Source organism: Stegodyphus dumicola, chromosome 1 (genome assembly GCF_044657685.1).
Source record: "Stegodyphus dumicola isolate Sdum_Otavi_A_Nest chromosome 1, ASM4465768v1".
In the NCBI taxonomy this organism is placed as follows: Eukaryota; Metazoa; Arthropoda; class Arachnida; order Araneae; family Eresidae; genus Stegodyphus; species Stegodyphus dumicola.
Window position 1 is genome coordinate 78,980,711 of NC_140768.1, and position 18,079 is coordinate 78,998,789.

Sequence of the window (18,079 nt, forward strand, 5' to 3'; positions counted from 1 at the left end):
ATTTTTTATTTGTACTCAATTATGAAACTAAAAGACATGCTAGGCATTGAAATCGAAAACCACTTCATTTCCAATTCTGTTTACAGTCAGTGTTTACACAGAGACTTTTGAAAGATGCAGTACTATGCTCTGCATACATGCAAGGACTTGTATACAAGTATCAACTCCTAATTTGAATTACATGAGAGCTTCAGAACTGAATGCTTTTGTGTTCTTTTTTCTCCCACAAGACAACAGAAAGCAATTAAAAATTTATAATTCTTTATCCATTTAGTATTAAAAGGAAAAATACACTTCAGGTCACTCAAGAATTCATATGAAATTATCTGGTTGTAATGAAAGTTTTCTGCCAAAAATGTTCTCAATATAGTTAGGGGGGACTTTGAAAGCAGTATCTTTAGTGCAGGTAGTAATCACTACACAAATCTATGATTTTCTGCCAATGTTTTGGTAGTTTTTCAAAGTCTTTGGCCCAGAAACTTGGTGGCTGGCAGCCCAAAACCACATCAACCTCATTTCAGATGTCCTGTGCAGAATGGAAGATAGCACCAGAAAGATGTAGCTGCCGGTGTGAAAACAGGTAGAAGTCCGACTGCATCAAAGTCCTTCTTAAACACTTTTGAAAAACGATGTTGGGGCTATCTGGTGAGTTTGGCAAAATATCCCGTTTAAGTCCATACAGAATCTCACCAGTTAATGTAGACAGATGTGGTCTTGCATTATCTTGATGGAACATTACATTTTTTGCGGCAGAACTCAGTAGCAGCATCAACACTGACTAACATCTCGCGGTACACCTTCCTATCAAGGATTTTACCTTTTCCAGATATTCTTTGTGAATAATACCATGGCAATCCCACCAGATACAAAGCATGTTCTTTTTCTTAGTCAAATTGAGCTTTGCGACACAAGCACTACCAAACTCAGTTTGATGTTTTTCTTTGGTAGCAGCATCAACAGGGACTAACACTGATTGGATTAATCTTCTGTTATGTTCTTTTTTCGTTAAATTTCATTAATTTTTGAATTGGGGTATTGCTTGTTTATAAGTTTTGGTTTCAACATTTTTCAAATTTTTGTGTTGCATTTATAGGATTATTTGAAATTTATTAAATTATGAACTTTAATTTTTGATTTTAGTGAAAAATTAGTTCTAAATTTCTTTGTCTTTACTGATAATTTTTCAGCAGCTTAATGCACAAAAATATTAGGCATGTTTATATTTTGTTTAAAAAAATTGTTTTGTAATTATATAACAATTTTTTGTAATTATATATATATCAACGCGTCATCTAGAAATATTTCTTCAAATTGTTAATTCACACTCAAAATGGCAGTCGTTAAAGACAAAGTGGCCAAAATTAAGGACTTTTATGGGCCAAAAATTGTTAAATTATTACATTAAGCTTCAAAGTCAGGCTCATAAGCATGCATATATAAATAAGGCTTCAGAAAAGACCCAGATATTGATCATGAAACCCAAAATTGCCCCAAATATTGATCATGAGCATAATTTTCAACTGCATACCTTTTTAACAGTCACCTTTCAAGCCAAAGATGTTTCAATAAAAATATTTAAAAGTTTTCCACAGAGTAAATCTTCTGGTTAGTGAAATATTCCTTACATGTTAAAGAATAAAAAATGAAAAATTTCACAAAATATATAAAATTTTCATATATGCTCAAGAACAAATGAACCGATATCCATCATTTACCATATTTATTCCGAGTTTTTCCGAGTCCATGAATCTGCAGAATTATTAAAAAAAATAGAGGTTTACAAGTGTTTAAAAAAATCTATAAAGAGGTGAAGCAATTCTTCATTAAAGAATAAAAGATATACAAGTTTGGCAATAATTGAAGGAAGTGAGTCCTGTTTCTTCAATCCATTCAGCACAAAGCCATAATATTGACTGTACAATGAAACAAAAATTATACAGCCAAATGCTTTGATAAACTAAAACAAGTAGATTGGCCCAATCAGTATTCGCCCTACTATATAGCATTTTGCATAAAACAAGAATGAGGATAAAGTGCTTGGCTACGCATATGGTGAATTGTGCATTTTTCAATTAATACGTAGAATATAACTTTTAAAAGTCACAAAAATTAAATATAAGAAATTTTTAAATAATACTGCATTATACTGGGTTAGAACTATTAGAACTATCCATATCAAAGCAGCTAAGCAAAGGATACCAAAATGTGACCCCCTGGCAGACTATCCATGGATACAAGCAAATATGTATTACAGAAGGAATGCTGAAAATATCCACAGAGCCAATGTCATAATATGCCAGTCAAAAAAGTACAGAGTGAAAGATGTTTAATATGCAAGTTCCGTTGCATTCCACTGCACAGGTGAAAATACTTTCAAGATACCATACTGTGAAGATATATTTTCAAATAAACAGTAAAAAATTCCTAATTTCCTATTCCTAAAAATGCCTATTTATTTTTAGTTCACTATTCTATATTTACTAACTTTTAAAAATAACTTTTTTTAAAAATAATCATACGGCATGCATTTAAATGTAAAATTAAAATGTTTTGTTGAGAAAAACAAAGTAGTTATAGATTTATTGCAATTTTACTGAATGACCAAACTCCTGTGAAAGCATCGAAAAAACTCCCACTACATGTGTTAACTCCACAGTGAAATATACCTGCATGCAATTCGTAAATGACATCTTAAAACTAGCTAAGCTAATAATGAATGAATTAAATGTTTGGAACTTTTGATTTTAACATATCAAAGCATTACAATTTTATTAACCTAAACTTTCATGCGAAAAGTTACACACACACACAAAAAAGCTATTTTTATTTCAATAATACATAATCACAATCAAGAGATTTCTTACATACTTGGGTTCAATAAGAATAACATACAACTTTCAATAAGAATAACTTCTATAAGAAAATTTAAAACTTCCTATAAGAATATCTTATTTCAATAAGAATAAAGAAAACCAGTGAATATTTCAGAGCTACTCTAATAACTCAGTTTCCAAGAAGTTATAAACTTCTGCTCAGCATATATAAAGACAACTGCCACCAAAAATGTTACTTCGAAAATACTTATTAACTTACCTATGTGAAAAATCAGGCTGCTGAGAAACTTCATATTCATCAATTGAAAGTGAACTTCCTGCACTATCTGTTGAGCAAGTAGCAGACACAGGACTAAATGAAAAGACATTAGCTGTTAATATTTAAAAGTTGTACTGATGTTGAAATACTGTATAATTTATCAAAGAAAAGCAATTATTAAGATACATAATCTTTCCTTATATGATCTGTTAGAAACAGCTTGTTATTTTTGTTACTACACAGATTCCTATTTATGCCTCTGGTCTCTTTAATGTATGAAGTTTAAACTATACTGTTTTTAGTGCAATGATATAATTCTGTTTAACAGATTGACTGCCCAGTGGAAAAATTGACTAGTTCATAAACATATAAGTATATCCATATTATATATGTATTTCATTATAGTATAAAAAAAATCTTTAAAATTCAGTATTGAAAATCTATCTTACCCCACTACCATGATAAAATTCATTATAATCATATAACATGGATATCATTAAAAAGTGACAGTTCAAAGTATCATTACACACAATAAACATTCAGTTTTTCTGCAGCTGCTCACATATATAATGTCCTCTTTAGCGAAAAGACAAAACCAATTCAATGCATTTTATGATAATTCTCAACTTTCAAGACTGCATAACATGGCATAAGAAATTCTACATTACTATCTTGCAAAAAGACCTTTAAAAGTAGAATGAAATGAAGATAATATGGAATATAGTACAGTCCTCAATGTAAAGCTTTGCCTGAAATAGCTTACACTTATTTATAAATAATACACAGGTAACTGCCTGATTTTCTATATTAGAAAATTCCAATCACTGTTTTTCTGCTTTTACTGACATTTTAAGTTAAAAACTGTTTCTTGAGAAACTATAATTTCACACATTTCACAGACAGGCATTTCACACATTCCACATACCTTTTCTTAAAGTCAATGAATTTTTTTTTTTTTTTTACAAACAGGATGAAAAACATGTCTCTGACAAAACACAACTACTTCCTACTCATGGAAAAAACATAAGTAGCTCTAATTAGTTTATAAAATATGACATTTTAATAAACTAATTAAAGCATTACCTTTAATTAGTTTGTTTTTTTAGATGGAATAGTTAGAAGCCAGTTTGAGAAAGGATAAATAAAAATTAACATACAAATTTCTTAAAGAATTAAACATATGATGTGCAATTTTAATGGTTCAATGTTTCAATCATGATTTTTGCTTTCAGTGGTTTAAAAGGGGAAAATATTAGTTTCTCATTAAACACAGATCTCAGACTTAAATGAAAAATAATTTCATTAAGTAGGACTTATAAGCATTTATAAACAGGTATGAACTCGACATGTTATGACAACTGATATTTTTTACTCAGATAATACAAACATGAAATAAGCATATATTGTTAGACATAGAATAACTAAAAATATTTTCACATACAGGCAACTTTCAGAAACTGGAAATAAATAAATAAATAAATAAAAAAAAAATGGTTGATATACTCTACCTTAAAGGGTTTTGTACAGAAGGAGGGGAATAGGAAACTGTACGTGAAAATCCACTGTGAGGCCTTAAGGAGTCTAGCATATAGCCTTGGGGGGCATAATAACTCCTATGCAAGGAAAAAATGCATACTAAGAAATTTAATTGCATTTAGACGACATTGAAAAATCAAAAAGTTTAAAAAAAATACTGTATTATGTATAACATAGGTCAGTCTGAAAGTAATCCGCAAATGAAATTAAATGTTCAATAAAAAATTCATTTAGAATTTTTAGTCCTAACTGTTTTAAAGATTATACTCAGCAGGCTAGAAAGCAAAAATTGAATGCTGTTTAAAATCATACTTAACAATAAAAATTAGAATGACTTGGTATTTAAGTTGACAAAAGTATATTACTGAACATCCTGAACTTGGGATGCATTCTGTTATTTCAATGAAAATAAAATTCTGATATTTATATCAATAATGGGAATTAAAAGTATGCAAGAAGTTAAAACACAGCTATACAGTCAGTTTCATATGTACTAGATAGAAACAAAAAAAAAAAAAAAAAAAAAAAAAGCAGTAAAATTCTCATTTAGAGGTTGTTAGGAAAATTATACATTTTATTTTAATGAAAAGTTTTTACTAAAGTATATTAAATAGGAGAAGAAGGAGAAGGCTGAAGTAAATAAAACTAAATAAAAAATTTTGAGAAATATGTGTTATAAATGGATTGTGTATTAAAAGAAGTTTATCCACTTGGTTTAAAAAAACTATGGATATGAAACTATTAAATCAGAGGGATATTCTCAAACATTTCCAGTTTGCAGTACTTTAGGTGTAGCAAACTGGAAACAATTTTTCCATATTGTTCTAAGTCAGAATACAGGCCTAGTTATAGCATGCTGTTAATGTTGATTCAATTAAAATACATACTTTAATTTGGCAGCAACACTGTAAAATGTAAATAAATATATGTTTTGAGTGACCATATTACTAATTAAATCAACCATAATTAATATGAAGGAAAAGTCCTTTTTCATTGCACAGTTTTGGAAATCTTAAAATCAAAATTGGACATGGCTGTGACATTTTCTATGCGATATGATCATCTTTTATGGTATCTGCATTCAATGCCTTAAGAGAAATATTATAAATATCTCAATAAGATTTCTTCTCAAGAAATAAACTAGGATGGAGGTTTGGTTCTGAAAAAGTCTTGGTTCCAGGCAAATTTGTCAAAATTACTCCCTTGAAAACAATTTTCAAATCAGCCGATTAGCCAACAAGCTGCTATTAAAACAGTGATTTGTACAGCACTTGCCAGATGTTTTTTCGTATTGTAAAATCAACACACTGATTGCGAGTTTCTTAAATTCTGTGGACTAAGCATCATTTCTATAAAGTACTGGAATAATCTGCAGCATCCTTATCAGTCAGCCATGGTACCATGCTATGAAATCTGAGAACCACTCTATTAGATGCTCAATTTAAATAAAGACCAGTTGTTCTAAAATAGCAACTCTCAATCTGTGGTATGTGGCTAAATTATAACAGCAGAAAACAAATAATATTCTTTTCACAGTTTTACAGTTAGTGTTGCAATAAATGCTAACTGAAAATCAAAATATTCAGGAAGTTTAAATTTGTTGGAAGAAAAAAAAAAGTGGTTGAGAAAATTTTTATTATGATTGTTACAACCTAAAGTAGAAAATATAATTACTTGCATCTAGCCCCATCAATATCAGTTATACTGGTCAAATCTTTGTGCACTGCATGTAAACTTTCTCTACTATGTCACAGCTAATCATTTTTCAGATCTGAATTAACAGAACTCTCATTCTTTACTAATGTGGCAGTTTGAGTATGAAAATTAATAGTTTGTGCTTTTAGAATTGTTAAATGTAAAGAATTACTTATATAAATATGGATAATAATTAATCAAAAGTAGATAACCATATAGAATTGAAATTCTATGAGTAATTTGGCATCTGTGAGAATATGGAATTTACAGATCTATCAGTTAAGGGTCTTAACGAATCCGTTACTCTGTTCACAGACAGGCCAATCAATATTCAGAAAATTCCCAATGCCAGTTCTTTTCAAATGAAAATATAATCCTTACAAGTATTTGAAATATGGATTTAATGAAGAAAATGACAACACAAATCTTTGTTTAGTATACAAAGTTTTATCAATGGAAGTCTAAAACTTTCACTACCATTATGTCACTTAAAAACCAATTTGAAAAGGCATTAATATATTTGTTACCCTTTACAAATAGCAAATTTATAGAAAAAGCATTCTCTTCTAACAGATATTTTAAAAAGTAGTAACCATTACAAACTGGATGCTGTTCTTGATTAAAGACTTTACCTCTACGTAATGCTGACTTCAAAAGGTTATGCCGTTATGTCAAAGATCACATAATGAGGCTTACTAACAATTTAAACCAAAGTTATTTAATAATTATTAATTTTTAGAAGTAAAATATGTTGCTCTATTATATACTGAAGCCCATTTGTTGTACTATTTTATTAAAGTAGCTTTTTCTTACAGATCGAATTTTAATTTCAGTCTTTTGTATGTATGGAGATATACATTAATTCACTTTAAGCTTAGAGGTTTAGCATTTAATTATGGCACAATAAAATTTCAAAAAAGATTTTAGCTTAGGTGACAACTTCTTCAGTAGTCGATGAATTCATCAATTCACCAGTTTTCTCATTTCCTTTCCATAAAAGCCGATTTTCATGATGTTTAAAGTGCATTAAATATATTTTGGTATAAAAATATGAATCATTATATTTGAAATAAATAATATAAAAAAGAAAAAAATCTGAAACCTTTCAGATTTTAAAATTACATCCAAAGGGGTGTTTTTTAATGCTTTGTGTGTTACCTTTATATATTAAATATTGTGTTCTTCGCACTTAAACCATAAAATTCAGTTGAACAGCAATGCCCAAAATAATTTTAAAATATCTTTAGACTTTCCGACACACAGTTTCGGGCGCTGGAGATAAAAAAGTCCCCCCCCCGAGCGCTGCCATTGCTCACTTTTAAATCGTTGAGTTGTTAACAAAAATTCGTTAAAGTTTTACAAAATAGGAAATCGATAATAAAAAAAACATTCCAAATTTCTTCTTCCACATGCCCATATTCGTTCGTCATTCAAAATTTGATGGCTCTACGTACTGTCGTTTTATCACAATGCGAGAAATATACATACATTTATGCAGATTCTTCATTATTTAATTTCTTCAAATATAATACAGGTCGATAGTATTTAATGGCAACGATTTGAAAAGTGAAATTTTCAATGCAAAATCATGAAACAAAAACAACAGTCCTTCAGGGACAAAGGCCGTGTGGACTAACAATTTTTGTTTCATTGTTTTTTCTGACATATTCAATTGCAGTCTATTTATTTTATGGTATAAAAATTATTCAACATTAAGATATATCGTGGGAATATTGAAGAAGAGTACGGTCATAGTTGTAAAAGAGGAAGATGATAAGTGTTCCATAAAGTCTTAAGGGATATGCTAAAGGAAAGATTAGAGCGAAATATGGATAACTGCGGAACAATACATTTTTATTTGGGGGAAAACTAAATTCATTCTTGAAATGAAGGAGTTTTACTTCCCTGGTTACCTAGACAACTCTGACATTCTTCGGACAATGATTTAATTTCTCTCCTTTATTTGTAAGTGACACTGATATTTATTTATAACCACTTAGTAAAAGCTACTACTCAAATGACAAACATTTTATTAACAATATTTGTTGCTACTGAGAATCACCAAAATAGTATTCAAGATGCATACTTGTTCACACTACAACACTCACTAAATAATTATAATATATTGCTACAATTTAAAGCTACATTACAGATGCTTCATGCTTGCCAGACATTCATCTATTTCCGATGTCGCCACTTCCCTCTCATCCCAAAAAAATCTATAACAGCATCAATACACTTCTATATTATAAAAGTCAAGAAGAGATATCTAGTTAAATAAAGCAAATGGAAATAACAGTAAAGTTTTATTTAAAAAATGCAGTTAAAAAACGCAATAAGATTTTAAATCGATTGTTAAGTTACATAAATTTCTTTTCTAAAAACAGGCCCTGCTATTTGGAAACCTTGAAGAAGCTGCTGGCTCAACAAACAGATCAAGTTACAAAACATATAACTTTAAGAGCCAGTCAATGTTGATTTTTAATTTCTTATTTTAATTACTGAAATAATATACTTAAAATTCCATTAATTCATGTATTTAAAAAGAGTTAGCTGAATGTAAAAACATCATTGAAATATTCTGATATTTTACTAAGCAATAAAAACATTATAAACATATTTTTAATGTGTAAATAAAGCACAGATATAATTTGCATCTCAAGTGATAATTGAGAACAAAGTGATTAACTTACCTATTATTAATTTCTTGGCCTTCACTAATAGTTCGAGGCCTGGAAGGCATGCTGTCGCAACGGTCCCTAATACCTCCATAAGATATTGTTTGAGGACTAACAACAGCAATAGGTCGCCTAGTAGCAATTGGCCTAGAATTTTCACTGTTTGATGCACTCCTAGGTCTACCTAATGGACCCAGATCTTCATGTTCTCTGCACGATTTCATTGCACTAAAATGAAATCTACATTAAATCAATGCAATATTATAGCTTATAATCATAAATATAATACATTCATGATAACCTAATACAGTTTTATGAACATCTAGTCATTGCTTTGTACTATTTCATTATTTTTTATATAAATCATAACACTTCTGCTTCACAAGCATTTCTGCTTGTAGGTAAAATATATCTCCATAAACAACTTATACTATAATATTAAGTCATTTTTAAAAGTATACACTATAATGTAGCCAGAACTTTATATTAAACTTAATGGAAAAATTTACAAACAGAAATACTAAGTATTGCATAAAAACAGCAATATTCATTAAAATTTCATACTTTTCTAAAAAGTAAAATAGACAATGAATTCAAAGCTACATACGTTAAAGTGACTTCATGCATGTTTTGTGCAATAACAACATCTTCGGTTTCCAACCAAAGTTCTCCAGCACCAGTTATAGACGAACGACCAAGCTCAATGACAAAGTAATTATTTGTATGCCCACATCTTCTAATACTCATTAGCTACATATAAATATGCTATTCAGTAACTAAAGACAATAAAATATTATAATATATTATATACAATAAACAATATATAATGTATAATAATATTACAGCATTAGATCTTTAACCCCTTAACTGCCGCGGGCGTATATATACGCCTTGCTCAGCCGATGCGTTAACTGCCCCAGGCGTATATATACGTCCTTCCAAACTGCTATCATTTGCTTTGCGCTGCTACACCTAAAATTATTCGCAAAGTCAACGCATCGGCTGCGCATCTGGGGCAGTTAACGCATCGGCTGAGCAAGGCGTATATATACGCCCGCGGCAGTTAAGGGGTTAATTTAATGGCTTCATAAGTAGACAGTCCTCAGTATGTCGTCATTCAGCAAGCAATAAGAAATTAAATTTTTGTGAAAAATATTTGTTTTATAATTAGAAAGGACATTTTGGGAAAATTATATTGCTTTGCTAAACTTTACATTAATAAAATAGGTACTTTGCCATTTGTGCACCTGAAATGCTTCTTGGCATCTGTGAAAAAAGTCAAACACATGCCAAGACCTGACATTTAGCAGTACCATAAAATATTTTAAAATCATCATTTATGAATATTAATGTGAAGTAACAGTATATAATCTGCAAAGTGTAATGTTGTTATATGTCATATTTAAAAATTCTTAGCTCTCATCCTTAATTAGAGAATAAATTTTGCAATATAAATTCTCAACATTTAATAACATAAGTCATATTCCATATAAGTTTCACTAATACTTTAAACAATATTTCAAGTTTCAAATGAATTCACTCACAATATTCTCAAAGCATAACTTAAATCTTTATGAAATAAGGAGAAAAACTTACAGGAAATTCTAGAGTTTCTGGAGGATCAGACTGGTCAACTTTAATTAAAGTCAAGGCGCTTGGAGTCAGACATAATCGATACAGTCCTTTCATATTCCTCGAAGACGCTAATGATTTATCACCCACAGTAACTTGCCATACATGTTCTGAAATTTCATAAATTAATACATTTAATATTAAGAATTAACAAAATTTCATGCCTGTACAATGTTTTCAATATTAGTACCTTAACCCATTAGCCACTGGTGTTGCGTTGACGCAACGGTCGAAATAAATGCCTATATAAATATAACTACCCAAGATATTTTATACCACCAGATGGTTTTGTGTTGGGAATATTATGAAAACTATTTCTGTAAAAAAATATTTGCCTTTAATGATCATTTTATTTCTAATAATTAATCTCGTACTTTAAGCAAAATTTTTGACAGGGTATTTTTGCCGAAAACATTTAACGAAAGAATCGTCGTCTTTATGAGTGATCTATTTTTAGACAAGGTCACCGTTTATCAGAACATTACATCAATCAGATATTTATATTTGTGTTGGGAAGGAAAGGAAAACAGGTGTTGCGCTGACGCGACGTTAGCAAGAAACAAGAAACAGGTAATCTCCTTTCTTACTCATTCCTTTTGATGTTCTGGCTGCTTTAAAAATGCCTAGAACGATGTATTTTTACTTATTCCTTTCGATGTTCTGGTTCATGTTCTGACTGCTTTAAAAATGCCTAGGTATCTTACATTAGAAGAAGTCCTTCAAAGATTTTTTGATGAATAAACAGATGATAATGTTAATAATGACCAGAATGAAACTGATATTGTTGTTCCTCCAGAAATTATAGAAACTAGTGATGAAGAAGGGAGTGACAATGTTTTAAATAATGATAATGATATTTTACCAAATGATACTGCTGGGGTAAGTTGAAATTCATGTAAGAAGTAATTTTCAGCCTTCTAAAAGCAGTGGCAGTCATACGAAAAAGTTTAAATTTCAGAACGCTGAAAACTTGAAATGAATAAAAAAGGAACCATCAGTTATGTCTCAGGAAGAAAATGAAGAGAAACTATAAAAGACAAAAGACAAGGTAAAACTAGTGGATGAGATTTTTGATTTTCTTTTTGGTTCAGAAATTTACTCTCTTCTCGTTGAAAAAACAAATATATACGCTAAAGTGGGGGGGGGAAGCCCAGAATTTATTGCATCTGAAGCCTATATGAGAAGATTTATTGGAATATTATTGCTTACAGGATATCATTCTTTACCTCAAGCAGAAATGTATTGGTCTCTTGATAAGGACATTTCTGTTCCTATTGTATGAGAATCAATGTCACATTTGTAGTACAGGAATATGAAGCACAATTTGCATTTAGCTTACAACAGTCAAATTGACAATAGTGATAAATTATATAAGGTGAGACTGTATCTAAACTTACTAAATAAGACATTCGAACAATTTGGTATATTTTCCCGCGATCTGAGTATTGACGAGCAAATGATTTCTTATTGAGGCAAACATTCAGCAAAGACGTTTTTAAAAGAAAAACCTAACAGATTTGGATACAAAGCATGGACTCTGGCGTCATCTGACGGATAAGTGTCTCATTTCGATATTTATTCAGGTGAGTCGACAGCTCCAAAATTACCAGAATATGAAGAATTTGGGCTTGGAGAAAGTGTGGTGATAAATCTGCTCAGTGTTGTTGAAACTCCCGCCAATCATGCTATTTATTTTGATAACATTTTTACATCATTTCAGCTTCTCTGTCATCTAAAAAATAAAGGTTTCAGTGCTACAGGAATAATTAAGAAAAACCGCATACAAATGTGCCCACTAGAAACTGTGAAATGTGTCTGTAAGAAAGATAGGGGTTATGATTTCCAGTATGAAGAGAAAAACAAAATAATTTTTGTCCGATGGAACGACAATTCGGTTGTAACTGTTGGTTCAATATTTGGAAACACTCAGCCTATAAAAAATGTTTCCTGTTATTCAAAAACGCAAAGGAAAAAGGTTTTTATATCTCAGCCTCATCTTATTAAACAGTGCAATGCCAAAATGGGTGGAGTCGATTTATGTGATAATTTAGTAACCAATTACAGAATAAGAGTTCGTGGCAAAAAATGGTGGTGGCCAATATTTACTAATTACATTGATGTAGCCTTGATAAATGCATAGAAAATATCATGACTTTCTACTACTTGAAATAAAAAGTCTCTTTTAGATTTCAAACTCTTATTGAGAGTATAGAATTAGCCAGAAATAGATCAGCAACAGGAAGACCTAGTAAATTCAACATTCAAAAACCACTGCATGGAGATGGTAGACATTTTATGGTAAAGTCTGATGATAACAAAAGACTTCGTTGTAAAGAGTGCTATAGCCAGACTGTTTACGATGCAAAGTATGTAATGTAGCTTTACATTATGATTGTAGTGAAGCTTTTCATGCTTGAATCTTTCAAATTAAATAATCTGTATATTTAAAAGAAATATAATGTATACTTTAATACTAAATTAATTACAAGTAAAGAGATTTATAGATTTATAAAATGTTATACAGCTAAAAAGTAATCCAGTGCTCCCCTCAAAGGAAACATTGCGCGAGTACAATCGTACTCACTAAAAATCTGTAATCTTATTCCGCTGACGTTGCACGAACACAACACTCGTTTTTTTTTTTTACAGGTAAGAGCATTTTTTTTTATTTTCAATGTAAATTTGTTATAAATGCTTAATTTGATATTTGTTATTATTTTCATGAGAAAAGAATCATTCCTTGTAGCTTTGGCGGTTAAGAGCTTTCCTAACCTAACAAATGGTAAAAAGATTTAAAGTTGAATTAATGACTAAAAAGTGCCCTTTTCTAGAAATGCTAATCTTGGCTAGTCTTAGGTTAAATTTTAAAACTTAACATGAATTAAAATATATTCAATATAGGAAATGTTCAATTAAAATATTCTGGGTTCACCAAAGTTTGAGAACTTCATTAAACACATATTTTAATTTTTAAGTTGCAATTTTACTGGAAATAATTATTTAAAACAATGATTTTTTTCTTAACTCTTTCAAAAAGAAAAATTTTTTCCAATGCCTTGAAATAAGACTAACATACACATTCTGAACTAAAACAAAAGATAAAATTTTGAAGTGACAAATTGCGTTAAAAACTTATACAGTACAAAGTCTGTAATCCGGTCGTCCATTATCCAGAATTATCTATAATCCAGACCTCAAAACCACAAACTTTTTTTTTTGTATGCTTTACGCATGCGCGCTTCTGATATGCATGCGTTGCTCCCGATAGTGAAGAAAGTGACAGAGAGGTTATTGAAAATGAAAAAATTTCGATTGACAGTTAGTCGGTATTCTTGACACAGCAATTACAGGACTTGAACAGTGAAACTTTGTAACTGAACATGAAATTATGTCTGTTTATAGAATTAAAGAGAAAGTATTAGCACAAAAAACGAAGCAACTTAAACAACTTACATTGAAAGAAATGTTTAATAAAGTAAACAAATACATATTAAGCATTTTTTGTAAATTTTGATACCCTTTAGATCATAATTGTTCTTTATGTCATAAATTATGGTTCCATATTTTTAATTGTATAATTTCTGCATGCCATCTTGCCAGATTTAAATTGAATCTATAATTCGGAACAACCCCTAATCCAGAATCGTCGAAGTCCCGACGAGTCTGGATTACGGACTTTCTACTGTATTTCTATTAAATTTAATAAATTTCATGACTGAAAAAAAAGTAAGAAATTCAAACTGTCAGGCTATAAAATACCGTATTTATGCGAATCTAACGCGCATCCCCATTTTAAAACTTTAAATAATAAAAATATTGTTTGTCGGCGAATGTAATGCGCATCAATGATATGAGGAATTTATTGAATCTTATTTTATACAACAATGGATTTGTATATAAACTATCAATTAATGGTATGATAATTTTATTTAAATTTAGATACCATATTTTATACAACAATGGATTTATACATAAAGTAGTAGAACATAGAATTAACCTATTAGTGGGCAATTGTTATGTGAACAATATGTTACAATCATTGTTAATTACCACTACCGTATATACGGTATCTATCGTAAAATATGAACATGAAATAAATCGTAACATTTCTATCTAGCGAACAGTTTCTACGATTAGTGATTAATAGTAAACGTTCACTTTATTCACTGTTTTCATCACTGGAATCCTCGCAGATCTTTTCGTCAGCCGCAGATTAATTTCTTCTTTCCTCCTCCTCCTCCTCATCATCATCATGCAACATTTCTTGAAAGATTTCACAATCTTTGGTGCTTCGATGCTTTTCCAGGCAGCAGAAACTCAGTGCAACAATCGCACATTGTTGCATTAATTTTTCCTGCCGGGGTTAATTCACGGTCATCGGCGAACTTTGCACTCGAATCTAATGCGCCATCGAATCTAATGCGCACCCCAATTTTGAATACTACATTTGGCCAAAAACGATGCACATTAGATTCGCGTAAAAACGGTATACTGTAGGGAGGAAGGAATTATTATTACTATAATTGAATGAGACTTTATTCTTCAAAACCTAATTATTTTATCAAGTAAAATGTTAAAAAATGCATAAAGATTTGTTACATGGGTAAGCAAATTTTAAACTACTGATAGTTGGATCTAACAATGCTTTTAAACTTTAAATGATAATTCATACTTCATGTAAATAAATTAACTTTAGAATTTCATTTTTAATTAAACATTTGTCAATAAAGTTTTATTTATAAAAATATAATTCAATTTCTTAACCTTTTTTTTTATATGCTGATCATTTAGAAGTTAAAAGTAAAAATAAAATATAGCATATTTAAAGAAAAAAAGACTATTTTTTGATTTGCATCCCCAGTCTCAAGTTGGTAAGAACTGCCATGTTTTGGATATATTTTCAGGGTGTGTACAGCTGCAATTTCGAGATTCAAGAGTCATCTTCATAACTAACATGTAGATATCCCCCCCTTGTAATGAATCATTACATCATTGAGGAGTTTGCTAATAAAAAAGGATGTGTTGTATTTTCCCCCCAGAAATACAGCATTTTGCCTATGGCTTGCATTTTTAATTTAGTTAATTCATTGCTGTTTTATGCAATTTTCAGTATTTCATTATGTATGTTTCTTTTATATAATTTTTAGTGTTTCATTTATGGATGTTTCTTCACTGTTCTTAGGTGACCATGGTAAGTCCTCTCCTGAAATAAGTGCAATTCTCCAACTTCCCCCTTTTCTTTCTTTAGCAATAACAGCTTTTTCCGAATTTGCGCAGTTCTCCGATTTTTTCATCGATAACATCTTTTTTACAAATATGGGCCTGTCTCCTCTTTTTTCAACGTTAAAACAGATCTAATCTTGCAACTGCTAAATGGTTAATTATTTTTTTTATTTTTTTTTATTATGTAATTTCCAATGTTCCCTTATAGAAGTTTATGCAATTTTCAGCATTTCATTATGGATGTTTTTACATTTCTAATTTCGGTAATTCATTGCTGTTTTATGCAATTTTCAATGCACTGTCATTTTTAAAAATAGCTATAGTTTTTCATGCGTTAGGTTGTAAAAATTTAGTTGCAAACGATTGGCAACTTAGCATGAGGGTTGGACAGTTAATCATAGAACACCTGTCAATGCTTAAATTTATCAAATTAAGCACAGTAATATGAAAGAAAAAGAATAAGTATCTGCATGTGATTTACAATGAAAAATAAGTCAAATTAACTTTACGTATTAACTTGACTACTATCGTATAAGTAGCATTCCTTTTAGTCATGTAGTAATGTTTAAGTTTTTCCTGGCAACATTTTCTAAAATGTTTCAACTGTTCAATGAAAAGATACAAATCAATCAACTAACCTACAGTTGTTTGCAACAGACACAGATATCGTTTAAACAAGATATGACAAAATTTTTCATTGAAGCTATACAGGCCAACAGATTTGACATTATGTAAAAATCATCATGGACTTAAAGATTATTTCAGTAATTAAAAATTTTCAGCTTGTAGCCTTATGTGTTGCATTATGTCAGTTCACTGCAGCTACATTTGCATCACTGTCAAACCAAAACCAAAGTCTTTCATAATGCTTTCAGAAGATTGAAGACTAAAAAATTTTAATATAGCCTGGGCAACAACCATCAGATCTTATCAGTCAATATCAAGCAACAACCATCAGATCTTATCAGCCAAAGATTTAAAATGTCATGCAGTAGAATAAACTTTTCCATGAAATTATCAAAATATTTGATATTAACTGCAAGTCATAATAGATTTAAGTTCTTGAAATCTAAGGAGTATAGTGAAAAGGGGAAAAAAAAGTTGAATAAAACAAACATACCAAATTTTGGCTTTAACTTTACTCCACCATTCATACAAGGTCCATCAAGTTGTAACTCTAACATAGCATTTAGCCAGTCTTCCAGAGAAGCTTCACTATCAGCAACAACTGAGAAACAGTCATCTTTTGTATATAAAGCTATTGCTAATTTATGCTTGGCATCAACCTTTCGATTAATGTTAAAACACGTTTTGATATGAATACTTCGTTTTGGAGGGCCACCAGCTTTAAATTTCTTTTCACTGTCATAGTACTCTAACCGAGCTGGTCCACTTTCAGATTCGGTACGCAAAACAAAATACTTTTTCTTCATAGTCTAAAAGAGAAAAACATGACAAACCATAATTTTAAATACTAAAAAATATGCAAGTCCATTATATTATCTAATCTTATGGAGCATAGATAAAATCATACATATTAATGCTGTAAAATGTGAAAGCTTATCAAAGATTACAGAACTAAAATACAAAACATAAATTATTATTAAAAATAATTTGACATAAAATATGCAGATACATAGTTGTATCATACTGTTAAAATATCTGAAAAAGCATTTCAATACGAATGAAATCAGTTCATGCTTTCCAAGCAACAACCAATTCATAAATAAATTTGTTTATTGTCAATTGTACGACGTCATGATTAAAATTTAATGTAATATAACAACAATTTCTCCATAACAATAAAGGAATTAGCGTTGCAATAACATTAAGTATACTAACCTGAAACAAAAAAGCTGCCAACAGCAGCTATTTATTTAAAATGCTGACCAAAATGCTGGTAAAAATTTTCGACATACAATTACGTCACATGCAATTGCATACTTTCTTCATTGTCAGAACATGATCTTATAAAATAATAATATATTTAATGTTTGGCATTGGTATTTTTATTTCATATTTTATAAAACTTACAAATTTTTTTATTAACAAACTCTGCAATTTGAAAACCAGCAGTAGCACCACACTTTTTGAAATGAAGCATTTTTATCTTCAATATATGAGACTGTTGCTACTCAAGTGAGTGTGAAAATTGAAGATTTCAGAGTTTTTAATTTATATTTCATCTGATTAAAGTCGTACAAAGATGAGAATAGTCAAAA

At 30.0% G+C, this 18,079-nt stretch overlaps 1 protein-coding gene across 2 annotated transcripts in view; it reads right to left on the reverse strand.

Annotated features, from left to right (window-relative positions):
- LOC118200332 (uncharacterized) overlaps positions 1 to 18,079 on the reverse strand; it is a 109,093-nt gene that overhangs the window by 68,631 nt on the left and 22,383 nt on the right. For both annotated transcript variants that reach the window (XM_085816678.1, XM_085816674.1), the window contains exons 3-8: positions 16,978 to 17,293; positions 10,599 to 10,744; positions 9,610 to 9,752; positions 9,018 to 9,230; positions 4,602 to 4,706; positions 3,094 to 3,186 (exon numbers count right to left, since the gene is read on the reverse strand). In XM_085816678.1, the coding sequence (XP_085672804.1) occupies positions 3,094 to 3,186; positions 4,602 to 4,706; positions 9,018 to 9,230; positions 9,610 to 9,752; positions 10,599 to 10,744; positions 16,978 to 17,293 (1,016 nt within the window). The remainder of the gene's footprint in view (positions 1 to 3,093; positions 3,187 to 4,601; positions 4,707 to 9,017; positions 9,231 to 9,609; positions 9,753 to 10,598; positions 10,745 to 16,977; positions 17,294 to 18,079) is intronic.